Source organism: Nannobrachium achirus, assembly GCF_963921795.1.
Source record: "Nannobrachium achirus genome assembly, chromosome: 3".
Lineage (NCBI taxonomy): Eukaryota > Metazoa > Chordata > Actinopteri > Myctophiformes > Myctophidae > Nannobrachium > Nannobrachium achirus.
Genome location: NC_137812.1, coordinates 47,895,072 through 47,922,060, shown reverse-complemented (window position 1 = coordinate 47,922,060; position 26,989 = coordinate 47,895,072). Strand labels below are relative to the sequence as shown.

The 26,989-nt window shown below is 43.1% G+C and overlaps 1 protein-coding gene across 1 annotated transcript; it reads right to left on the bottom strand.

The window, feature by feature from the left end:
- Positions 1–1,731: 1,731 nt before the first annotated feature.
- LOC308282301 (von Willebrand factor A domain-containing protein 7-like) lies at positions 1,732–26,217 on the bottom strand (the record flags this gene model as incomplete). Its single annotated transcript, XM_080722648.1, has 17 exons — positions 1,732–2,157; positions 2,530–2,850; positions 3,331–3,492; positions 4,053–4,159; positions 5,860–5,952; positions 6,300–6,452; positions 7,458–7,593; positions 7,872–8,075; positions 9,145–9,261; positions 13,846–13,958; positions 15,121–15,290; positions 15,932–16,118; positions 22,759–22,890; positions 24,212–24,305; positions 24,527–24,651; positions 25,255–25,462; positions 26,005–26,217. 17 exons carry the CDS (start codon positions 26,215–26,217, stop codon positions 1,732–1,734), a joined length of 2,961 nt encoding a protein of 986 aa, XP_080578774.1.
- Between the last annotated feature and the right edge of the window lie 772 nt (positions 26,218–26,989).

The following is a 26,989-nucleotide window of genomic DNA, read 5'->3' as shown; positions in this document are numbered from 1 at the left end:
CTGTGTACTGATTTGCATGATTGTTGGAGAAAGCTTTATGGAGTAATAGGAAAGAATGTGTTTTACATGAGTTGTCCTCCTGGTGGCGCTATAAAAGGCAAATGTGAAAAATTAAGGGCAAAGGTTTATCCTTAGGCTCTAGGGAGTGCGCATACAAAGTTTTAAACTTATCGGTGGAGTTAAAGGTAAAAACACAAATTGCCCTGTTTATAGCGCCACCATGAGGCTGATTTGAGAAATTTGAAGTGGCATTTCTTCCTCGGCCTAGTGGGAACATGCACGCCCAATTTCACAGAGATTGCACGCTTTGTTCATGATTTGAGGCATTTTGTTAAAAACTGAGCAATCTTGCAAACTTTGGAAGCCAATCTTGGCCAATCAGGATGGAATATGGAAAATCGGACAGATCCATGTTGATCACATGACTGTAGAGATACTGTCTACCGATTTGTAGGATTTGTGGACAGAATCTTTAAGAGTAGTTAGTGTACAGAAATGTGTTTTGCAAACATCGGCCTCATGGTGGCACTAGAACAGGGCCATTTGAAAAATGTGGGGCCGAGGTTCTGAATTGGCATCCAGGGAGTGGTGGAGACAATAAAGAACTGTATACTTCACTTACACTTTTAAGGTGTAAGCTTTCGGGAGTTTCTTCTATATTAGACGTCTACCAATGTACGCTTTCAGAGACCACTAGTTATTGTGGCATCATCAATAGAACGTTCAGTTCCCTAATTTTTATTTATTTATTTGCTTTTGGGCTTTTTATGCCTTTATTGGATAGGACAGTAGACTGACAGGAAATGGGGGGAGAGATGGGGAGTGACATGCAGCAAAGGTCGTCCGGATCGGGATTCAAACTGTTGACGCCGTCAGGCATCAATGCCTATGTGGCAATGCCTACATTCCCTACATTTCTAATCACATAGATTGTTCACCTCAAAGAATTTGGGGCAAATGTTCCAGTCTACTCAATTCAATCAATTTAAAAAGTCCAAAAACCTCAGAGAGCTCTGTCAGAAGGTCTTATCAGTAAATGTTTTCCTACCCTGTTGCCTCGACACACTATCTAATGGTAAAATGTCTGGCCACTCTGGATTCCAGGTAATTTGTACAGTATGAACAGAGATGTCAAGTCAAACAGGAAAGTACTTTGCTACATTAGTTCAGCTGTCAGCATTTCCAAATAGCCTAAATACATTCATGTTAAAACATATCTCTTATTTCAAACTTTCTCAACTTCCAGTTTACACAGAGTGTAAAAATGGAAGTCAGCTGGCTGTATCCAGGGTCAAATATTATCTAGTTTGTAGTATACTTTATGTCTGTAAGATGGTAAATCATTCGTATTTATGGGATATACTTTCTTCATAACATGGTTATACCTTAAAACACCTAGCTGGCAGTCTGAGTTTTAATCACTTTAACTAATATATTTTGCTGAGGTCCCCCATGGGGTCTGTAATGGGTCGGTGGGTCCCCTCCTTTTTTCCCTCTACACCAAATGTCTTTGCCGAAAGGAGCCAATCTACAAGCTCCTAATGCATCTCAACATGTTGTGAGCTTGCAGATCTGCTATTTTCACCAAATATTTGTCTATTAGGACATGCCCAGAATGAAAGTAAATGTGTCATTTCATTTTACTTTAAAGGAATAAAGTATATAATCTTTATAAAGCAAATATGTGCAGAAAAATGCATTATTTTCTCCACGCCACAATCATTCCTCTCTTCACATCCAAACAAAACAAACTGCCAGGCTAATCCAGAGACATTGAGACAAAGTCAAAGTGTGCCCCCCGGTGGATGTGGTAGCAACTACAGCTGCTGGGGTTGGCACTGGAGCAGTTCTCGCCTGCGCCACACACGTGCCCGCATTTCCTGCTCCATCGACTGCCACCAGCTTTACATCCTGTGAACAGCAGGAGGCGCTGTAGGTGGCAAGTGTAATGTTCTCCCCGTCAGCTCCCACGACCGTGATGGTGTTGAGGGTGCCGTTCCCTTGACGGACGGTGAGGCTTTCGATGCCGGTACCGTTGACTCCATCTGTGATGTACACGGAGAATTCCCACTGGGAGGTGCTACAGAGAGATGGACTGGAGGAACAGCTGGCAGACACACTGGCCCCTGTGCACACTGGGCGGGTTACATCTGTCACCTGCAAAGAGAGGAAGTGCCAAGTGGGCATACAGAAATCATTTTCAGTAGGGGTGTAACTCTCTATTGGAGAGTTACACCCCTACTGTTCACTTCATCAGGCCAGGTCTTCTACATAGACTTCTTTTGGTGAATAGTGACAAAGCGCAGAACCTGAAGTTCACAGAATGCAATGAAGTCTATGGGCGTTTGTCACTATTTCCAGTTACATGAACCACGACGTGACCAGCACTGTTTTCTGCCCCCGCAATGGTGCAACTTTCCAATGGCTCTGGAGTCTGGACAGACCTGGTGCTAAATCATTTCATTACCCTGCCTCAGTACATCAGGACCGCACCAACCCTACCCCGCAAACCGGCTTGCAGTTAGTTACCTCAGCGGCCACAGATAGTCTGAGCAGGGCATAGTTGGACGTGTCAGCCGTGGCCGTGTTTTCCGCCTCCACGATAAGAGTCACACCGGATCCAGACACAGCGTTGGCCGGGACCGTTAATTCCACTGTGCCGCTTGCTTTGCCGCCTTCTGCTGTGGAGATGGTGGCGGGCGAAGTGGAGGTGTAGTTCTGGTCGTTGCTGATACGCATGGTGAAACTAGCACTTCCGGTGGCGTTGACTACCCCATTGGTGGTTGTAGATACAGTGAAGGGGATGGAAATGGTGGAGCCTGGTTTTACGGTGGTGCTATTGGTTTGGACCTGCATAGAGAATGAATGACCATGATGATGGGGAGCTAAGAGACACAGATGTATTTATGCTTTAATTTATCAAATTAATCAGTATCTACATTTGGCCTGCAGTGGATGGCAGGCAGGATAAAGGTAAGCGCTGAATGAAAAATACGTTTTGTATTTTCTTTTCAATAATTTCCAGTTTAAAGTGATAAAAAAAAAAAAAAAGACAAACTAAAACAAAGAAATAACCCGATGTGACCGCAGTTGTTTAACCACTTAAACCACATACTTGGAGTTGAACGGTGTCCCCCACGGCTCTATACTAGGTACACTCCATTTTTCCATTTTATGTGAAAATAGCTCATCTACCATGCCGTGGGAGCTTGTACTGTAGGTTTATTTCCAGATGTTCAACCCAGAATAGGGACACATATTTCTAGATGTACAGTACACTTTAAACACTGGAGATCCTGTTACATGAATGTGAAAGTGCTTCACCGTTACAGAGATGCTGGAGGTCTTCATCTGTGTGGCTGCCTGCCGCTGGAAGTCCCCAGATGGTATTGTCGACCTGGAGGTGGCGCTCTCTCCTCCTTTCAGACGCAGAACAAATTCACCCGCTGGAAGGTCAGAGAACGTAACCAGGAAGAGGCCACCACCCAGAGCCTATAGAGGGCAGAACAATCGACTTTGTGCTTTTAGTTCCCTCTTTTGGTTGTGATTCAGATGAAAACACAAGATGTTGACGGGCGGGCGAGATGCATCTGGCCAGCCATTCTCATGGCAGGCTCAGGTGACATCTCTGTCTCTGGAGGGCAATTCATTTTAATCGTAATAATAATCACCAACAGTACTTAAGACCTTTAGCTTACTTTAATCTCTACTGTTCAAAGTGTAGGCCTGTTGTTGTACATAGATCCAATTCAAAGTCACATATTCAATCAGTGTAGCTCAGAGGTTCTCAAATGTCCTCCCCTTGAGGTGGTTCCAGGGGGTCCCAGCAAAATGAGTAACCATACTTTAGCATAGCATCAACATCAGTTTAACCACTTATATATACAGTACCTATGTTATACAGTACTTCAATCTGTGTTGTGAGCTGCAAGCTCACAAGAACATTTCAAAAAATAATGGGTGTCCCTGGCACAAAATCTTTTCAGATGGTGGTCTGCGGTCAAATTCATATCAATGTGGGTGTCCTTGACATGAACATTGGTGTAGAATACCTGCACTGATCCGTTGACCTGCGATCCAGAGGTTTCCACCAGAGACACCTCTCTGACTTCTGCTGTGTCACTTCCTGTGACAGTGACCAACAGGCTGGCATTACCACCTACAAGGAGAACAAGTCATCATACTGTAAGTTGAAAATAAGGACCCCCTAATTCATACCTTTTTTTTGTTGTTGAAAAAAGTCAAAAATAGTATAATTGTTGCGACCGAAGGTCGCATTATACCCTGAGAAATCTCGTAGCTTGTCTGACTGTCAGTATTGTCTGACTGTCAGTACAGGAAGTGATGTCACGTGATGTCAGTGAGTCACAGTGATGTGGTACAGAATGACTCATATATGGGCATAAAAAGGATGTCACGTGACATCACTTCTTGTACTGACAGTCAGACAAGCTACGACATTTCTCAGGGTATGAAAGTCCATATTTGGTCATTCCCAGAAAAAGAAAAAAACCTTTTATGCCCATACATGGAGATTTCAAAATGAGAATGTTAGGGTACCCCTTATGCCCATATATGGAGATCCACGGGCATCAAACCAAGGCCCTAACTCACCAAGGCCCTACTTGGCATTACTAATTAACTTTTTCCCTGCCAGATTATTTATTTATTTATTGGGTCTGGTGCCATCAAAAAGCGGCTTACCTTTGCGACGTTATAGTAGACAGATACACTTTTTTTTTTTTTTTTTTTTTAAGTGCCTGGTCTGCGCTTTCGCAGACCAGGCAGCAGAGGGCGGCGTCATGCAAGGATTAATGTGAATTTGGCTGGTCCCGCTTCCCTTACATTGAGAGCACACTCTGGCCATTGAGCCTTCCGTGTTGAGAAAATCAACACGGAAGAGAATTGGTCTCAGTTGATGTTAATGCATAATGGATTTTTAAGACCATCCCTGCAGACGATGTGATTACAGTACACGGCGGCGCGACCCCTCATCAGCTTAAGGACATCAACAAGGTAAACGAACGAACGGCCGTATTGGCGCGGCTCACTCTCGAGAATTGGGGCGAACAGGAACGTCCAAAGCAGTATAAGAGTTAACGTACATTTTATGCCCATATATGGAGATTCCTATATTGTCAATGTTAAGGACATTATTAAGGATTTTATGTTATCAATATTAAGGACATATATGGGAATGCCCATATTTGGTAATGTCCATATATGGGCATGTTTTGACATAACATAACTATCATGAAGGGGTCTCCATATATGAGTAACTGTTCCCATATACATCACTGGCCAGATGGCCAAGAATTGGCGCATGTCACCCTGAGGTCGCAAGTCACACTGAGGTGTCTTACTAGTATACTGTATGTCCCCACCACCCTAAGGATGCACTTGGGGGGATAACTCGTACTACTTTTTGCCAGACCCAGGGGGTCGGCCTACATAAGGCTTTGTCGGTCGGTCTGTCGGTCCCTCTTTTCCTCAGTGTGCCTGTCCCTCTTTTCCTCAGTGTGCCTGCTCATCTGCCCCTCCCTTCCCTTGCTCGGCTGATTGCCTTGAGTGCCGTCACCTGTACAGGACCAGCTGAGTTGAGTTGGCTGACGAGCTGCTGACACTATAAATTCCTCAGCCCATCTACAAGCTCACAAACATTTCCAGCTGCTCAGCCTATACAATCCTGTGTGTTCATGTGTTAGTTCAGTGCCATACTAGTCAAAACAGCCGATCTACAAGCTCACTACGCTTTGTTGCTGAGACTATAAAATCCTGTGTGTTCATGTGTTCAGTGCCATACTAGTTTTCATTGCGGGTCTGGCACGACCAGGTGACCTGGTCTAGTTTAGAACTTACCTGTGAGAGGACGCCCCTCTTTCGGACCAAAGTCACCGTGGGCTCCCTCATGTGCCTCCACAAGGTTATAGATGAAGTTCACTGAACTTTGACCTGGAACACACAGAAGCAGATCCTCAGGCCTATACTGTTTGTATAGTTCAGAATGCTCAGCAGCAAATATGCAGCCTACTCAACTTGTTTATTGGAAGTGGGGGTTTCTGTAATCAATGGTTGAGTCAACACACAGTGTTGTGTGTGTGTGTGTGTGTGTGTGTGTGTGTGTGTGTGTGTGTGTGTGTGTGTGTGTGTGTGTGTGTGTGTGTGTGTGTGTGTGTGTGTGTGTGTGTGTGTGTGTGTGTGTGTGTGTGAGTGAGATACACATGCATTACAACAAAAGCATCTACTGTACATGTAACCAATGGTATTTGGTTCAGTATCTAAATGTATATGATACTGACCTATGACCTTGAGAGAGTATCTGTCATTAGAGTTGACACTAATATCCCATGACCCTGTTAGGTTGTCGGCACTGAAGCGGAAGCGACGCAGGTTTCCCACTGTGGTGAAAGAGCCCAGAGGGCCACTGGACACACTGGAGGCCTGAGAGACACCTATTGGGGAGACCAGAGGAGAAAGACGTTGAACTGCTTCTGCTGAAATTAATCAGATGGCCATTCCTTATGCACCATTCCATGTCTATTCATAATAATGTATAAATGTTGTCTGATCGGAGGAATCTACACCAAGTGTAGGGCAGGGGTCTTCAACAGGGGGCTAGGGGGTCCGCGGGGATACTGCAGGGGGTCCCAGATTTCTTTTTTATATATATTTTTATTTCAAAAAAGATATATATATATATATATATATATATACACACACACATGATTCTGTTTCTTTCGAATAGTTTGTACATGATTATTGTGCAATTGACAGATTGTTAATGATAGATTGATAGTATTGACATTGGTTCTCAGTTAATAAGGTATGTTTATACACATGAAACACAATTTTACAATATATGTTGTATCCCAGGACCACCCTACGGGGTAGGGGGTCCCTGCTCCATCTCCCCATCAGTTTGGGGTCCCTGGCCTGAAAACATTGAAGACCCCTGGTGTAGGGTGACTAACAGGTCAGAGCAATAACTACACTGTAAGTTCCCCGGATGTATTTTTTAAACCTGTCTTTCAAGTCTTACTAATCACATATAAATAAAATATTCGATTTTTATTGTTGGTGCCATTTTTGTTGTAGGTCTAATATGTAAGCCTATTCAGATTATGTAGGTATTTCCTTATGCCTTTAGTAGAGGTGGCCCTTATGCACATGTATGTTGAATGCGGTAGATAGCTATCAGTAGCCAACATGGTTTAAAAAAAACGTTCTAACCGCAGTACCAGAGACCACAGCACAAAATGAAAATACCCATGACATGACCATTATCACCGCACACCACTGTGTATTTTCTTTTCATTATTATACAGTTATTTCATTCGTTTTTCAATAACCCTGAAAGGTTCCAATAAGATAAATGGTTCCATTCGTATGAATTTAACAATTGTTTAGGTGACATGCACGCATTGTGTTGCTGATTACACATACAAACACAGTCATACCTGTGGGGCTTGTGACACTGAAGGTTAGTGAGGAAGCTCCTGTGATGTAAGCGGTTATGTTTCTCATTGAACCGTCAACTTCAAAAGTAAAGTTATCAGGCCTTCCGGGATTTATTACTGCCTGGAAAACTGTAACCTGTAAATAAATTGTGTTGAAAAATCCATCAGACTACTAGCTACTGTACAGAAATAAAACAAATGAAATAATTATAGTAGTAGCTAAACATGTTTTCCAATCTAACTGCCGTTTGTAATTCAGTAAGTGGGATCCGGGGATCACCAGTGGTCCTTGAGGGGGTCCCAGGTTATCCCCTAAATCTCATAAAATGGTGGTTTGTGGCTCCAATGCCTAATAAATAATGGGCCTTGATATGAGAAGGGTTGAACATCACTGAGTGGGATGGTTAGTCTCACCACAGCACTGGCTGAAGAATCCTCTATAACACTGGTAACCTGTGGAAGCTCGGACTTTGTGACCTCAATGGCTTGACCTCCAGAAGCCAGAGCAAGGTCACGGTACAGTTGGGCGTCTGTTTCATCCATGCGGCGTGTAGCTCCCTGCTGAAGCGTTCCCCTGCGCCGGCGACTGGACAAGACATCTGTCAGCATGAATGTCACCTGATAGATGGAAGGGCAGGACAACAGAAAATGTACAGTGTAAAAAATAAAATAATAATAATACAAAGCCTATCTACAAGCTCACAACGTCCTTGTGAGCAGATCGCCTCCACAGCCTCGCTATATGTCTAACAGTTTACCACTTAAACGCCATATGGTTGAGCGTAGTCCCTCAGACCTCTATGCTAGTGTCTTTTCTGTTTTCGCTATATTAAATGTCTTTTGGGGGCGCCCGCTGGCCTACCGGGACAGGCGCATATCACTTAGGCTCAGTGTAGCCTGACAGCGTGTTGCTGGTTTGATTCCTGATTCCAACCAACCTTTGCTCTCCCCATTTCCTGTCAGTCTACTGTCCTAACACTAAGGCAAAAAAAGCCCAAAAATATATATTATCTTTGCTGAAAATAGCAGATCTACACGCTTACAGTATGTCGCAAAATATGGATCCTGAGATTTACGTAAGTGGTTAACTTTGACATGTGTATAAGAATAAAAATCTATTGCTGCTCCCAAATGCAATTTTACTTGGAAGCGTTTCGAGCAGTGTTGATTTTGACAGCAAATTTAGATTTAGTCATATTCTTTTGAATAAAATTTAATTTAGTTTTAGTCATATTTTAGTAATCTGAAATGTTTTAGTTTTAGTGACTAAATATCATAAGACTTAGTCGCCTAAATCTGCAGTTGATTTTTTCATCAAAAATGTATTTTGGGGGGCCTTGATGGTGCCAAAATGCCTGAATTTATACTTTGTTGCATGCTGAAAAAGCGATCTACAAGCTCAAGCTTGTAGATCTGCTATTTTCAGAGCGCAATCAAACATAAAATGACTTGTCTTTTACTTCTACTGGATCTCTTCTCCACTAGTCCCACCATAACATTTTAGTCTAGTCTAGTTTTTATTTGTTGACGAAATTGTCTATACATTTAGACATATTTATAGTCGTCATAGCTTAGTTTTGTGAAAAAAATTTAGTTGACGAACATTTATCCCTTAGTTTTGTTGACAAAATCAACACTGTTTTGAAATAAAAACACAGAGAGGGACAAAAGTAAAAGGTTAACTCACCGACGTCTTGGTGCTCTCTATGAGGGTATTCACAGCACTTTTCAGATGTTGGTCTTTGGCCGCAGCATCAGTGAAGACGAAGATTTCAGAATAGGGTGGAGCTGCCGTCAGGGCAAGCTTTGTGTCACACAGCAAAGAACAAAGTTTCTTTAGAACAGAATTTACAGAATGGTCTACCGGCCACAATTCAGCTCACTGTAGAAACTAGAAATTGCTCTTACAATAATTTAATAATAGTCTGCGAATAAAACAAATAAACAAGTCAAAGTTGAAGTGTAGACGAGTATTAAACTCTGTCCAAAAACAAACAAACTGACAAGCAATTGAATTACATTAAATTGCAATTGCAATTACAGACACAAAACAATTTGAACAAATCATCTTATTTAGCATATGTCTTGTCAATGGGCACATGATGGCCACTTGTTTTGATGGCCACTTGACTTAAACCTACTTCGACGCTTTAGGTTAACTCTGAGACGATTATATCATACTTAAAGAGGTGGTGGCATAGTTTTGTACTTTTTCTGGTTTTCATCTAGGAGGTTGACAGTATTTCATTAGACCCCCTGGTGTGGTTGTTACGAGCAATTATGTATTCCCTTTGTATTTTGGATTTCTTCCTCGAGGCTGCTACCTTGTGGGTCAAAAGTGCCGATCCAAAAACACAGATAGTGACATCATAGAATCATCCCCTCCCCTTTTACCATTCACCCAACACTGTGGATGTGGCTAACTTCAGCCGGATCACCACCCACCTGATCAACCAGGCTTACTTAATGAACTGGTGGGTGTGGCCATATAAAAACCTAATTTTAACTCTTTCTGTACACTTTTTTTGGAAAAAAATCTTCCTCCTAGTATAATCATAATACCTGATAATCATGTTTTTTTTTTGGGGGGGGGGGGGGGGTTCATGGCACCCCATCTTTAAAACAGAAAGGACGCTTGGAGCGAGTGAGTGCACGTAGTCTGATGAGACATAAAAGAGGAAGTGACTTGGGAAGTCAGCGGTTTTAAAGGCGCCGCTTAAGGCTGGCCTTGTAACATGTTTGACATGACTTACGGACAATGGCATTGTCCTCCGGGAGTAAACGAGTGAAACGTTTTCTGTATTTGGTCGAGCAGAGCGTCTCCCCAAGGGAAGGAGTATGACTGGAAGAGTGTCATTAAACCTCCAGACTTACAGTTGTAACCAGTGCTACAACTGTACTTTTACCCCGTCTAGACCAAATGTCTCCGCCTCACAACGTGCAAACTTGTAGATCTGTGCCTGTTCCTTTTGAGCGGAGTCCCCCAGGGCTAAATCGGGAGATAAGCGACCGTTAGGTTGCATACACAAACTTTGGAAGGCAAATGGTAGCCAATCAGGAGAGAATATGGGAAACGGGATAGATCCATGTTGATGACATGACTGTAGAGATACTGTGTACCACTTTGCGTGATTTCTTTTTCACAGTTTTGTTTATTTGAGATTCAGGGCATACAATAAACCAAGACTTGTTCGCATATTAGACTTGTTCGCACACACATCTCCTCTTCTCATATTATGAGAAGAGGAGTATGAGAAGAGGAGATGGACGACAACCTTCACGCGGTCTCCTCTGTGAGTAGCAAGGTCAGGGTGAGAGACCCGCTTGCGAAACCAATGTCGCCAACTAATCATCGTCAGCCTGACAGACCAAGGTGTAAGAGGCCGGGGTCACCTTGGTCTGTCCAAGCCAGGACGGGTGTCTATCCCGATGATCGACCACCAAGGGCTGGCAGTGCTCCAGCTAAACGTCGAGGGCCTTACCAACGCCAAACTCGAGATCATACACCACCTCGCCGACTCCCACAAGGTTGCAGCCGTTCCCCTACAGGAAACCCACTGTATGGCTGAAGACATCCTCAAGCTGCCCGGGTTCCACCTCGCTGGTTCCATCCTCAGCAGACATCACGGGATCGCGACCTTTGTGAGGTCTGATCTTGGGTGGGCAGCCACAGGCCAATCACCACCAGGCACTAGCGTTGAGTGGCTGTCCACTAGGATACAGGCAACATCGGTTGTAAATGTGTAAAAGCCCCCACCATCTACACTGACTGTGTCAGCCCTCCCGCTCGTCCAGGCACCCGCCATCTATACAGGGGACTTTAACTGCCAGCACACTGACTGGCGCCAATGCTCAGCTCCTGTTCAACCCCAAAGAGCCACCAAGTTTTCACTCCTCAAGATGGAACACCTTCACCAACCCAGACCTCGCATTTGCTGTTTGCCGCAATGGCGACCCAATCCCGGAAAGACAGGTTATCGAGAGGTTCCCCGGTCACACCATCGACCGTCTGTCATCCAAGTCCCCTCACTGGTACAGCCAGTAGGGGGCAAACCTGTCCGTAGGTGGAACTTCCGGAAGGCCAACTGGCAGGCATTCACCGCGTAGACAGAGAGAACATCAGCCAACCTCCCGGATCCAGGCATCGCCGATGTGGATACAGCATATGCAGCCTACTGCAATTTGCTCTTAAGTGCAGCAAAAAAGTCCATCCCACGCAGCTACAATGCGAGCTACATCCCGGGCTGGGACGAGGAATGCAATCACCTCCTGCGTGAACACCAGCAGGCTGGCTCAAGGGAGGATGTGGACACGACTGCATCGGCACGACTCCACAAGCTGGACGCCACCTGAAGGGCCAGATGGACTGAAACCGCTGAATCAATCGATTTCACCCATTCCAGCAGTAAGGCATGGCAGATTCTTAACCAGCTTACTGGCAGGAAAACATCACCCACCAAGTGCCCTGTGACAGCAGATGCCATCGCAGCCCAGCTCCTGAAGAACAGCCAATTCCAAGAGGCAGATAAGAACTTTGCCCGCCTTACACTGCGCAAGGTGTCTTCTCTCTCTAGGGCACCCAGTGTCGATGCTGACATGTCCAGAGACTTTACCATCGCTGAACTTAGGGCAGCCATCGGCAACCTTAGGCAAGGCAAGTCCCCAGGGCATGACAGCATTCACCCGGAGTTCCTGATCCACCTGAGTGAGAAAACATCTGCCTGGCTTTGCTCTTTCTTCTCTTCCTGCTTTCAGAGGTCAAAACTACCAAAGACTTGGCGCCGTGCTACTGTCATTGCCCTGCTGAAGCCAGGCAAACCTGCGGATGACCCAAAGGCCTACAGACCCATCTCGCTGCTCTGCGTCCCATTCAAGACCCTGGAGAGGATGATCCTCAGTCGCATAGAGCCAGTAGTAGACCCACAGCTTCCAAGGGAACAGGCTGGTTTCAGGCGGGGCAGGTCAAGAGTAGACCAAGTAACTCTGCTCACTCAAGACATCGAGGACAGCTTCCAGGCCAATGAAAAAGCTGGTCGCCAGTATTAGCCACATTGGGAGTAGCCACGCCAGTGTTAGCAGTAGCCAGGTCAGCATTAATCACACAGTCAGCATGGGCCAGCCAGCACCAACTGTGCTAGCATCCACGGTGCCAGTGTTAGCCATAGTCACCTCCAGTGTAGAGATGGTAGGGCCACGTCGAGTGTGTTTGCCTGGGGTTTTGCTGCGAGTCCCGCGGAGGTCTGCTTTTGGATTATTAGCAGCCATCACCGATCCAACTGGGTTAGAAGTGAGCCAGAGAAGGACGAGTGAACTTTGCAATCGATATAATAGTATGAGAGTCAGTGCAATGAGCTGGAATAATGAAGTTTGTCACTGATAAACGAAGCGCTCAAGCGAATGCGACCGCCATGATGCGCGACCCGGAAGCACTCCCCGCTTTGCATGATAGGGCAAAATCTGTAGGAGCAGTGTCCAAAAATGTGTCTTGCAAGAATCGGCCTCATGGTGGCGCTAGAAGAGGGCCATGTGAGAAATGAGGGGTGGAGGTTGTGGTTTGGCAGCCAAGGAGTGTGTGTGCCTACTGACAGAGTGACTGACGGACAGCCGGTGGAGGTTTTGATAGTAACTGTGACCTGACGGTCGCAACAACTAGTGACGTTTCTGTTTTCACTATCTTCCCTGAAAATAGACGATCTACAAGTTCACAGCTAATTGAGTTAGCTGTGAACAGCTAAAAAGCTAAAAAGCTAAAAAAGCTAAAAAGTTGTGCTTATCGATTTTTGTTTCTGTGAACGTTTTCCCCATAATACCGTTGCTGGGGTGTAAGTGGTTAAGAAGTACACACATCCTGCCTTGCCATTCTTGGTGCAGGTACATATGCACGCATTAACATGCACGCATTAACACGCACGCGAGCACACACGCGCACGCACACGCACACACATGCACATGCACACGCAAACACACACACACACACACACACACACACACACACACACACACACACACACACACACACACACACACACACACACACACACACACATTTTAAATGCTTTATTTATGTCCACATAGGTACATAATTTGCACATAAATATTAACAGTGCAAAATTCCTCGGGAGACATTCAGTTACATTGTGACTGTGCACAGTGATCAGCATAACCTTACACAGTTACAGCTCGCAACAGTAGCATTACAGTATTACTGTAAAAAAAGAAAGAAAGACCGTATCTACCTCATGGGTACAAAAAGCAGCGCCTCCTCCATATAGAGCGGCTACCAATAATGGCAGATATGGAGCACACACACACACACACACACACACACACACACACACACACACACACACACACACACACACACACACACACACACACACACACACACCTGGAGAGCAGATAAGCACATCTCTGGATTGTCCCCTCCCCCTGATGCTGTCAGCTTATTGATGCTGGCTTTGAAGATGTCTGAATCAGTTGTCACATTCGCAGGTCCAAAATCTGAACACACAAGACAAATAGAATTGCTCATTGCGACCGAAGGTCGCATTTACCCTGAAAAACCTTGTCGCTTGAGTGTATTCTGTACAGGAAGTGATGTCAGTGTGATGTCATTGAGTCGTGACATCACTTCCTGTACGGGGCGGCTACACAAGACTAAGAAATACAAAAAAAAGAGAAGGATACACAAGACTAAGAAAGACAAAAAAAGAGAAGAATAAAAAAGAAAAAAAGGAGGAGGAGGATAAAGATACCAAAAGGAGAGAGAAGAAAGGGTGGATGTGGTACAATGTGCGGTATCCTCCTCCGATCTGATACGGGACCTATGAAAGAATGTCCATCCACCTGGATAAAAGAAAATGTAACAAGGAGGTGGCAAAGGGGCGGCCCCGTTGGCCAGATAAAGTTATTAGGCCTGGATCCGACTTTAAGTCGACGTACAGGATTCCAGAAGTGTAGCGCTTATTCGCTCTTGTATCAAACCGGTACTCGAAACGTTCTTAGAATTTAACATATTTTCTAAAGTAAATATGGGGGCGGCTGTGTTAAGAACGTTTCGTTATCAAGCTCAACGTTGGGCATTTGGACCTATACATTGAGAAATGGAGCGAACCTGTTTGGCCTAAACACTATATATGGAGATAGTCCAGTCCATCATGTCATATGGGACTACCGTCATAGACAGTAGCCATTGTCAATATTAAGGACATTGTCAATATTAAGGATATTATGTTATTAATATTAAGGACATATAACTATCATGAAACATAACTATCATGAATGGCCAGATGGCCAAGAATTGGCGCGACAGGTCGCATATCACCCTGAGGTCGCATTTCACCCTCAGGTGTCATACTAGTTTATGACAGAAATGCGTTTAAATACTGAATACTGGGTTCTAGCGTCTACAAGTTTGTAGAACTGCTATTTTCGGTTTGAGCTTTTTCCCGGTAGGCCTATTACATGCATACTTTTGATACAGTACGTTTAACAAAGGTACAATAGTATATATCTTTCCCATTTTCCCATGGACCACCTGCAATTATGCCACTGAAGCTCATTGCAGGACCTTATTACATTATTATTACTTGTAAACGTAAATATCTTAGCCTTTAGCCTCAATACACTTCTGAATGTTTGCAATAAGACACATTTCTACTACCTGGGTCGTTGAAAGGGACCAATATGTATTCTGAAGGCTCCTGTGGGGTCCCCTTCTTACTGTCGATGATTTTGAAGGAGACTCTCTTAGCCTCTTCTATGTCATCACTCATACTGCCTGTGGTGTCGATGACAAAACACAACACAGAAGCCTGGGAGAGGCCCATAAGTCTGGGAAAGCAAGAGAGTGGAAGACAGACTGAAACACGTGATTCTTTGGCTCAAATTACTGGATACATTTCTCATCTATGGCCATTGGAACTGGCTCATCTTTATTGTAATGCAGTGATTCTCAAACTTGGGGTCGGGACCCCAAGTGGGGTTCTCAAATTATTTTGTGGGGTCCCCAGATGATTAGCTTAGTGTAATTTTTTCTCAATCAATGGTAAACAAACCAACACACAGTATAAGTGTACGGTATACAGGATATCTGCACATTATAAAGTGACAATTTAAGGACTTTCAAGACCATTTAATATCAAACTGGCTAAACTGTGAAATATTAAGTAAGCAAGAGGCAGGCGAACATTGTGAAAATAGCCAATCTACATGCTCACAACGCCTCGTGTTGCGAGGCGTTGTCAGCATGTAGTAGAGCTACCAATATTCCTCAGAAATGAAATTCGAATATTGGTCTTCGAAATTGGCCCGAATATCGAATATATTCAAATATTAATATTAATATTAATATTTTCCCAGTTCAAATATGTTTATTTTGGGGGTCACGCGGCTCACGCCCTAAAAAGGTTTGAGAACCCCTGTTGTAATGTGTTGTTGTGGATGCAAAGTGACTCAAATGAAAGAACTCTTACCGTAGGAAGCTCTTATCACCAACAGTCACTCTGATATCCTCCAGTAGCTCCATCGTGGCTTCAACAGCTAGGTTAGCTGCTGTATGGTGGAGGTCGCCATGACTGGAAGAAATGCTATCCTTATTGATGCCCCCAATTGGGTCCTGTCTGCTGGTCCAATCAAAGAAGCCACCATGGCTACATTTACCTGAGAGGGGGAGAAAAGCTCTGCAAAATTAGGCATTACTGTCATTATGATATTTTGACAGGGCGAAGTAGACCTGCCAGCCAAGTGGATATCATTACTTTTTAGATTATTTGAACTAAGAAAACAATACATCGTTCAGCCACTACTTGACAGTGCAGCATTGTAGACGGTTACACATCGGCACTCCAAAACATCGCTATTCCGACCACCTAAACCTAACCTTAACCCTAACCTCGGTAAAACTAACGATGGTGAATGCTAACCTGGTGAAATGCTAACCTGCCGACGCTGGTGACTGCTAACCTAGTTCCGGAATGGGGATGTTTCGGAATGGAGAACCGCCCCCATTGTGGGCTACTCTATAACCCCCAAAACAACCACTTAAATTAGTAAATGTTTTTATTAGTGGCCAAGCCACGCAGTGGCAAAGGCCACTCATTGATATTGTACCTTTTCTCTATTCTTCCGCCACTTTTTCTCTAGTGGCTTAACCGTGCAGTCGCTTTTTACGAAACTCGGCGGATTTCTTTTAAAGTGAAACATTATTTTTTAATAATTCACTGAATATTGCGGTTTTATGCAAATTATTCTTCTGCCTCTAAATCATACATGCAAAGTGACACGTTCATGGCATTTGGCAAAGATGTAGAGTGTTAGTCCAAATATCACTGAAACCAATCTAATTCCAATTGGTCAAAGGGGGGCGCTATACGAAGCGTTTGAAAATTCAAACTTTAAACGGGCATAAGTCATGCCTTGTTTCGTTTAAAGACATGCAACTTGCTTACACACGTGCCTTGACTCAAGAGGAAGCCATCTGTGTCTTTGTTAAGTAAGCTCCGCCCTTCCATTTTCCGCCATTTTGAGCAGTTTGTAAAACGCTTAAACCCGCTTTTATTCCGGAATTTTCGCGTCACGTGCACAGAAAGGTTAGCCACAGGTGACAGCTAGCGGAGGTAAGCTATCGACAGCAGCCCGAGTGCAGGTCAGCTTTAAGCCTCGTAAACATAAAAACGATGTGTCCGATCAATAATGTGAGCACAGCGATTTAAAAAATGGCATTAAAAACAGTCCTGCTCGTAGTCGAGAGAGCAATCGGACTTGGGTAAAATAGCAAAAATACTATGTTTCTGGGACGGAGCTTCTCAGGCTAGCCGGCCGGCGTCTTATCTCGGAAGTAAAGCATCATATTTGTAAAAGAAATTTACATGAAGTGCATTAATCTGCCGGGCCCAGGGTATTTCCGAGGTAGCCGCGAGCTCAACCAATCACAGACATCGATGTGACCGGATGTACATTCTTAGCCGGTAATGCAGTTCTTCTCTGTGCAATCTTTATTAAAACATGTTTTTACTAAAACTAGAGTGATTGCATACATACTCGGGGGTTCTACAGGAGCATATAGAACTAGAGATACTGTTCCTACGAAACAGTGTGGGCTCGCAGCGTGCTAACTGTCATGTGAAGCTCAACCAATACTCCAGCTCCAGATTTTCCACACCTCAATTGCACCTGCCTTTGTACTGTCTGTGACGGAACTCACGCGAAGGAATTCACTCTATAAATAATGAAGATAACATAGTGTTATCAGCGAGCCCACAACTATATTTTACAACCACAAGCCTACTGGTAAGTGTTCATTGAATTGTTACGATTTTATGGCTGATAATGAAATCCCCTATGGTGTAAATGAATAGGCAGTTTACTTCCGACACCTCACTGCGATGCCCTATAGCCTGGCTCCAGCACATAGACACTGCCCACTCTCTGAGTGGACTGCCTCTTTTGGTCTGTTTGTAACACCGTCGGCGTGGCCGTCTGGAGAGCCGGGAGATTCCCCGGTGGGCCGCTAGGGGGAGTCGCGGCGAGTGGCCGCTGCAGGTCACTGCGGTGTATATTATTATATGCATTTTATATGACGACGCCGGCCGTGGTACCTTTTTGACTCTTTGAAGCACCCTTAGCATTGCTTCTAAGCCAATCACAGCATTTGGGGGGCGGGATGTTTTACACAACTGGTTTGGGATTCTGTAGACCTCTTTCTCATCCAATCATAGTGACTGTTTAACGTCTTCTGACAAGCCCGCTGACTATGTTTTCAGCTGTTCAAAGAGGGTGGATTTGTTGTTGTGTGTGGGTGGCTGTGCCTCTGTGGAATAACCAAGCCCAGGACAGGCTGGAAGTCTGGACACCTTGATATAAAATTGGATATTTTGGCGCAAGGTAAGACTTTATTTAACTGTTCCCTGTGGGAGTTAGCCAGCCTTGTGTGAGTGTGTGTGAGTTGTGCACTCTTCTCTCCAGGCTGTTTCAGGTACATATGGAGAAACGTTCATCCCATGGATACATAATGTTTCATGCTATTGCCTTGCAGTCTGTGTTTTATTGTGATTTGAAGAAGAGATGACATTATTAATGTTTGTAGTGTTTTCTCACTGTAAACACAAACTATTCACATGAGCCAAGCTAAGCTAATGTATCAGGGGCGTGCACAGACATTTTGAGGAGGGGGTGCTCAAGTGAAAAAAGGGGCACCTTGTGTGGCATTGGAACCGTTCATTTTGAGGAGGGGGTGCTCAAGTGAAAAAAGGGGCACCTTTTTTTGTGGCGTTGGAACCGTTCATCCCATGGATACATAATGTTTCATGCTATTGCCTTGCAGTCTGTGTTTTATGTGCTTTGAAGAAGAAATGACATTATTAGTGTTTGTAGTGTTTTCTCACTGTAAACACAAAATATTCACATGAGCTAAGCTAATGTAATGTTGCTGTCTCTAACTTGACTGGTTACAGTTGAGGGTTTGGAGGAAACATTTGGTGGATACTAAGCTAGTATGCACAACTCTAAAAGAACTGGTGCACTATTGTGATGGAGCGCCTCCGTGCGGCCTCCGTGCGGCTATACGATGTATTGATGTTGATGTATTACCTTGCTTATTGTAAATCACTCTGGGTTAAGAGTGACTGCTAAATGCCTAAATTGTACATTTTTAGTGTGTCAGGGTTGCCATGTCTGCTTGTCTGCAAAGCAACTTTGGGCTTATCTTTCTGGTTGCTTTCTGGTGGCATTTTTGTGGTCTGATATTTGTTGAATTTGTTGGTATCATGCAAATCTATGCTGCTTAGAGAGCCATAGTAAAATAAATATGTTGTGTGTGTCAGGGTTGCCATGTCTGCTTATTATAAGCAACTTTGGTCTTATTTTTCTGTAAAGTTGCTTAAATATTAGTTGATAAATGCCTAAATTGTAAAAAGAAAATTGTGTCAGGGTTGCCATGTCTGCTTGTCTGCAAAGCAACTTTGGGCTTATCTTTCTGGTGGCTTTCTGTTGGCATTTTTATGGTCTGATATTTGTTGAATTATACTGTAACTGTTAAAACTGATTCAACCCCCCTATAAATGTGACACATATAAATTATGTTTGCTTTATTTAATTACTTCACTTCAAGGCATAAGCATATACATTTAATTGATATAACTCAAATATTATTAATAGTGCCAGATGTGATACATTTACATTATGTTGGCTTTATTTAAATGTATTTAATTATAATATATGCAAATGTATTGAATTGATGTAACTGAACAAATATTAATCGTGCTTACCTTAAATATATACATTTACAATATATGCATTTTTATTAAATTGTTCCAACTCAAATGTAATTAATAGTGCTTATACAAAATCTATTCATTTAACATTATGCATTTATATTACATTCATGTAACTCAAATCTTAGTAATGGAATTTAAAAACACATTGAAAATGAGTTCCAATGAAAACTCCCAGAGTCCCATAAACCACGCCTCTCACCAATTTTATTGAGTAGTTTTTAAGGCTGAAATCATTCTGAGAATATTGTTTGAATCCAACTCAATTTTATTAAGTACATTTTACAGATCTGAGAAGTGACTCCAGCCCTTTCCCTTGATTGGTCAAATAAGTTGGTCACATGTTATGCAAAGCATGCTGGGAACAGCATTTTTCTAGGTTTTCAGGGAAATGTTTAAGCTTTCGGGAGCTAAAAATGCTAAATGTATCATATCAATGTGTCTGCCTTGGCAAGATGACTGTCATATGTCAGAATTTGATTTGTCAGTATTTGAGCCTAAACCCTAACCCTAACTGCTAGGCTGCTAGTTTAAGCTTGAGCTCCCTCCCCATGCTAGGCTAAAAGAGAAGAACTCATGGTAACTTTGAGGTTATTGCGTTGGTTTTCTCTTAAATGTTCTGATTATTCAATAATCACTGCTATTGCATATATCCATTATGCATCTGTATGTTGATATTGTAAAACTTGAAACAAATCATCCAGAAGAAAACCTGACACCGAACTCTTCTTATGTAAATGTAAAAGTATTTTATTTATCTTAGCTTAATTCCATAAAAATGAGTTGAACCAACACATTTACGTTAACATTTGTTTGAGTTGGACAAACGTAAATTAATTAAGTTCATATAATTAACTTGGCTTAAGTTAATGAAAATGAGTTGGACTAATTGAACAACATGCATTGCATTGAATGTAGATTTGACTTGGGACTACATATATCCCATATATACATTTACTCATATAAAATGGGTGGAAAAGTTTCACACATTTAAAATGTGTTCAACTGAGAGATTATTTTTTTGGGTGTATCATGCAAATCTATGCTGCTTAGAGAGCCATAATAAAATAAATATGTTGTGTGTGTCAGGGTTGCCATGTCTGCTTATTATAAGCAACTTTGGTCTTATTTTTCTGTAAAGTTGCTTAAATATTGGTAGTTGATAAATGCCTAAATTGTACATTTTTTGTGTGTCAGGGTTGCCATGTCTGCTTGTCTGCAAAGCAACTTTGGGCTTATCTTTCTGGTGGCATTTTTATGGTCTGATATTTGTTGAATTTGTACTGTAACTGTTAGTATCATACAAATCTATGCTGCTTAGAGAGCCATAGTAAAATAAATATGTTGTGTGTGTCAGGGTTGCCATGTCTGCTTATTATAAGCAACTTTGGTCTTATTTTTCTGTAAAGTTGCTTAAATATTGGTAGTTGCTGGTTACGGTTATGTTCCATTATGGGGTGTGTGTGTGTGGGGGGGGGGGGGCACTTATATTTGAGGTCGCCCTGGGGCACTACACATGGTTAATCAGGCAAGTAGATGGGGAAAATAGCTGTTTGTTACTGTTTATATTAATAAATAATGCCAAAAAATCTTGAGCATGAGGGCTGGTCTGATTCAAATCCCAGGGCTGAAAATTGGTCCCACTCCGAGCCTGGTTTGTAATCTGAACCTAGAGTTTCTTCGGTACAAGAATGTATTATCCAATGAGAGTCGTATTATCCAATGAGAGTCAGAGGTGGAGGTGGGTCTAACGACAAGCAAATCAGCTTTAGGGACCATTCAAGCCTTGAACCTGTTTCTAGGACTAATAAGAGAAGGATAGAGCATAAGGGGCGTGCACAAAATGTGCGGGGGTATTGCACATGCACAGTGTAACTGGAGCTGCCATGGTGGAGTGTTCCAGCAGAGGAGCTAGATAAAAAAGATCATGATCCGTTCTCAGTAGAGCGAGGTGTGTGTTTGTTTTGTTCTCTCTCCACTCATCACCTAAACAGCTGCAGGTTTTCTTTTATTTTCTGCATAGTGCTGGGTTTTATTTTTTTTAAAGGACCCCAATTGAAACAAGCCCAAGGCTCTTTGGAGGTGTTTATCCTTTTAGTTGACAATTGTGTCAATTGTGGGAAATAATTGGTCTTCAGAGGGATGCTTTTATATAATACTGTACTTTGAAGTAGTCTATATGTCTTAGAACTTGTACTGTGTGCCGTACTTGTAGTCAGACTAATGTATGGTGCAAAAGAATTCAACAGACCGCACAATTTAATTTATTTATAAGCACTTACACAAAATATCAGTAAAACAGCAGTAGATGAGAAGAATCTGATGGATTTCTATAACTTATAGATAATAGCTAATATTCATTCAGGATATGCAACACATAGTTGTGCCTATTAGGGCACCAAATAAGCCTACTTATTTTGTGGCATAAGAACATTTAATTTGAGCAAAGAGCAAGTCCCCAGCAGGCACTTAAAGTAGGACAAAACAAACACTACCATTTAATGGTCACACGCCGCCATCTACTGAGCCAAAGTGTAGGTGCTGGCCAGATTATACTGCACATGTGCCATACCCCAGCACATTTTGTGCACGCCCCTTATGCACATTCCTTCTTTTTTTTTTCCTAGACCTGTTTGAGGAAGTGTAGTTGTTTCCAGAATGAGAGCTTACAGCCAGTGCTGACTCGGAACGGAGGAGAAGAGAGAATGACTGATCGACCACATCCAGTCTGATTTCTATGATAATTTGTGCTAATTTAAATCTTTGATGTGTTAATAGTTGGATGTAATCTTAAGAACAACAGTAAATTAGAAACACTGTTCCTATGAAACAGTGTGGGCTCGCATTGAATACCATGTATGGGCCCACACCTATGCCTTTGTACTGTCGGACAGTTTTAAGGGGAATAACCTTACTATATACCGGTAACATTCAAAATGCTGTGTCTCCTCGTTGGCTTGTTGTTGTTGCTCCCATTCATGCGTGCGTGTGTGAATGGGAGCATGTGTGTTGTGTGATGAGTGTGATACCTGCTGGTTTTGTTGTCCAGAAAAATGGACTGAAGTATCCTGATGTGAGAAGTCCTTGCTGCAGTACCTCAGGCAGGATGTTGTCCTTGCAACTCTCTCCTGTACAGCTCCTACAGGTTGGTGTGCCTTGGCCTACAAAACATATCAGCAGTAAGTTTAAATGTAGATGGAATAAGGTCATTTGGTTAAGAGTATTAGTGATGCGATTGCAGATTATTTGATTGTTAGATTACTCCGAAAAAGAAAAAAAAAAAAAAAAAAGTACAGATACATCCCGTTATGAAAATAATCCAACCTTTCCAAGACTGATTGATTATGTTTCTCTATCAAAAAATCAAATAACATTTCTTATGCATATCTTGAAGTAACACAACATTGCTGAGGATATGCAAGTAACATTAACATGGGTGCGTGTGTAGTTTGTGTTGCATTGTTCGATCAAGTTGATATGTTCACAAGACAGAAAAACAAACAAAGAGAATGCGGGTGCACCAGTACAGTAGGTGATTGCAGATGTTGCAGGTAGGCGTGGTGAGAAAGAGAGAGACAGAATGTACGTGCGTGCGTGCGTGCGTGCGTGCGTGCGTGCGTGCGTGCGTGCGTGCGTGCGTGTGTGTGTGTGTGTGTGAGAGAGAGAGAGGCACATATCGTGAGTCAGTGTAAGGTGTGTTTATTTATTTTGATAGCGGGGGCATGACAGTGATTTCTTGAGATAAGATCTACTTCAGCTGACTGACTGGTACCTCTACGAGAATGTGGGTGCACCAGTGTGTGTTTAGATGTAGCATATGGGATAACGAGGTGTGGTCAGTGTGTGTGTGTGTGTGTGTGTGTGTGTGTGTGTGTGTGTGTGTGTGTGTGTGTGTGTGTGTGTGTGTGTGTGTGTGTGTGTGTGTGAGGGAGAGAGAGTATGCGTTTTGATAATAGGGCATAACAATTGTCCACTGACATTTCTCATGAGTTGAGATAAGATATTGCAGCTGATTGACTTGTACACAAAGACCTCAAGACAACAGTGCAAACACTTTAGCGATAAGAAGTCTCTGTGGGCGTGTGTCTGTCAGCTAGTTTCTTCGTCCCACTCTCTCAAAAGACGGGAGGACCCTTCTCCAACCACACTGTGTGTGTGTGTGTGTGTGTGTGTGTGTGTGTGTGTGTGTGTGTGTGTGTGTGTGTGTGTGTGTGTGTGTGTGTGTGTGTGTGTGTGTGCGTGTTTGCAAGAGTTTGGATGTGTCCACTGACATAATATAACCGTATTTGGGGGTTTTGATGCAAAATTCTCCCCATCAAAGTCTCTCTACCAGGGTAAAAACGTTCGCAATCTAATCCACCAGCCGTTTTAACCTGTATCATTTGTTCTGGCACACAAACTGTGCACATAGTAACTTACTATCGATAGCTAAAGATGTGACAAGGAGGCCATTCTGTTTAGACTGTGCATGCAGTGTGTTACCTGCCAGGTTCTCCAGACGTTGGTCAGGCATGACCAGAGCGCTGTAGGGAGCACTGTTGCCCAGCTCCACCCAGTTACTGTGGCTGTAGAAGTCCTAAAGATAGATATGTGGTACACATATCAGTTATCCATGCCAAAAGCTAAAGTAACATTCACAGAAAGTCCGTCCTGTAGTCTGAAAGCATTGGCAATATTAGCAGTGGCAAAAGCAAATATAACGATAAACCTTTGCAATATATTGCAGAGAGAAATTAGAGTGGTCTTAATGTGGACTGGGCTTTAAACATCTGCATCTATTAATCTCTAATTTCTCACCTGTAACGTGTGACATATTTTTCCCAGGATCAGTCTCCCTTCAAGGAAGTAATTCCGCTTCACAAAGGCTTTAATAGCTGACACAGAGTTCTCCAGCTTCACACCGGCTTTAATAGCTGACACACCTAGAGTACCACAGAATTTGAGAAACATTGTTGGAATTGTTCATGTCCTTGATAGTTAAGTGTCTTTTCTCTAGAACCTGAATGTCAAATATTCTCCGCATACCCTCATATACTGGGCTTTGGATACATTGATAAAATGGCTTTAAAGTTCATATTTGAGATAGTAAAGCTCTATTCTTCCGACTACAATGACGTCACAAGTGATTTATCAAGCAAGGTCAACTCAGTGCATTGAAACCATAGAAAGAAATTAAACCAGTTCTTCTCAGATATTTACTTGTTATCTTGATTTATATTCCTTTTTAACTTCAGCCAACTACATTTGCAGGCTTCAGCCAAGTGTGCCAGCACATTATAGCAAACACGTCCATAAAGAACACATTTAATCCTCAAGTATGGCCATCAGTTCTGGAAATGTTTTGTTTACCTGACAAGAGTCCTAGTAGTAGCTTACTTAATGGAGCAATTCACCCATAAAACGATTCATTTCCTACTGTATCAATTAAGCATCCCGTGATCTTTAGAGAGCGTCCTCATGTTTAACACTTCACGTCCCTCATGTACTTTGTCCACCACAGCTGATTTTCTACAGGAAAACTGTACCTAATGTGATGATATCCCTTCCATCCTGGAAGGACTCATCATCAAAGTGGAACTTTGCACTTAGAGAGTGCTTAAAATCCACTCTGGCGTTGCTAAGGTACATATCAGCGAGGGCGGTCTGGAACACGACGGTGGAGAGGAATGTGCTGATGGGCCCATCAGAGGAACATGCCTGCATCACGCTGAACGCTGTCAGGCTGTCATCAATCTACAGACAAGAGACAAAGCGATGTGAAATGCTGTAGTATTTGTATGCATGACTGGGGGATTGGGGTGGATGTATAAAGACTGAGGAAGGGATGGAACCAGGGTAGCAGAGCATGATGGTTTGACAACACTGTCCTCTAAAATATTTGTTATAATCGACTGAATATAAGTCTGATTGACTACTTAACCCTGTATTATACTTGGTGTTCGATGGTGGCGTACAAAATTAGGGTAAATTGCAGTTCAAAGTTCACAATGTAGATCTTCATCCCTTCCCTACTACTAATTGACGCTGAGGAGGGTCTCACAGCACACGGCTGGTTCTTTTGCACACTGATACAGTAGCTCAGAAATTTCCTTTTTTTTTTTTGTAGAACCGCCGATCCAACCAATGCCTATATTGGGCATATTGAGTGAAGCGGCCCAAACTTCTAGTTATATTTAAAGTTTTTAAATTGTGATATTGATTTGAAGTCATATCGGCCCTATAGATTCAGGCATAAATTACCTAATAGAGATTAGAATGTATGTAGCCTATCTCACCGTCAGGCTGAAGTCTCGGCCCTCATCGGCAGCAAGGGTTTGACAGACTTGTGCTGTCTTTCTGAGGACGGCTTTCTGTGTGATTTCACGATGAGAGGTGGACTTATCTAAGTTCAAGAGGCTCAAGAGGTTCAGTGGTTTGAAGCTGTGGGTGGAGCTTGGCAGGCAAAGCAACAGCGCCACCAGGAGGACAGAAGACTGTCTTGCAGCCATGTTGGAGAATGAGGAGGGTGCTGTCTTGAAATGAATGAGCAATGAAAAATGTCATTACTAATTCCTCCGGTCAAATAAATACATGAATAAATAATCCATCATCCATCTCTCTCTCTCTCTCTCTCTCTCTCTCTCTCTCTCTCTCTCTCTCTCTCTCCACCAGGCCGTGCGTCCTGGTGGTGCTACTGTATAATAGGCCAATGTAAAAAGGGTGGCATATGTTCTTCACCGGGCCAACGGCGACTGAGATTAGGTGCTCACAAACTGCGAGGAAGCACGGACGCCGCACGGACGGACACACGGACGGACGGAGGGGAAAACATACTCTCCCCCATGCCTTCGGCTGGTGGAGACAATGACAAACATTTTAATAAACAGCTTAAATTTGGGGAAATAACAGCTTCAATCAATTTTAGATCGATAAAAAACACAGAGGAGATGCATGAGAACACCTGCACTGTATAACATTTCCTGTCAGCCGATTGGATTTTGCCACTTCACACTGAAGTGGAACACACTAGTTAAAGCTTCTGTAGGCTACTTTACTGACTACACATGCATGTGCTGCTTGCTGTGTGTTAACTACCACAGAGACAGCTGAGCTCTCTCTCTTTTGGCGTTCTTTCTGGTGTTTTGTGTGTATGTATGTACTGTATGTCCCTGAGTCCACATGAGGAGAGAGGACCTAACCTGAGCAGTGAGCACACCTGCATATAAATTAACCCTGACACTGCTCCCATGAGTCACCCTCCCCACAGTAATCTTAGTGGGT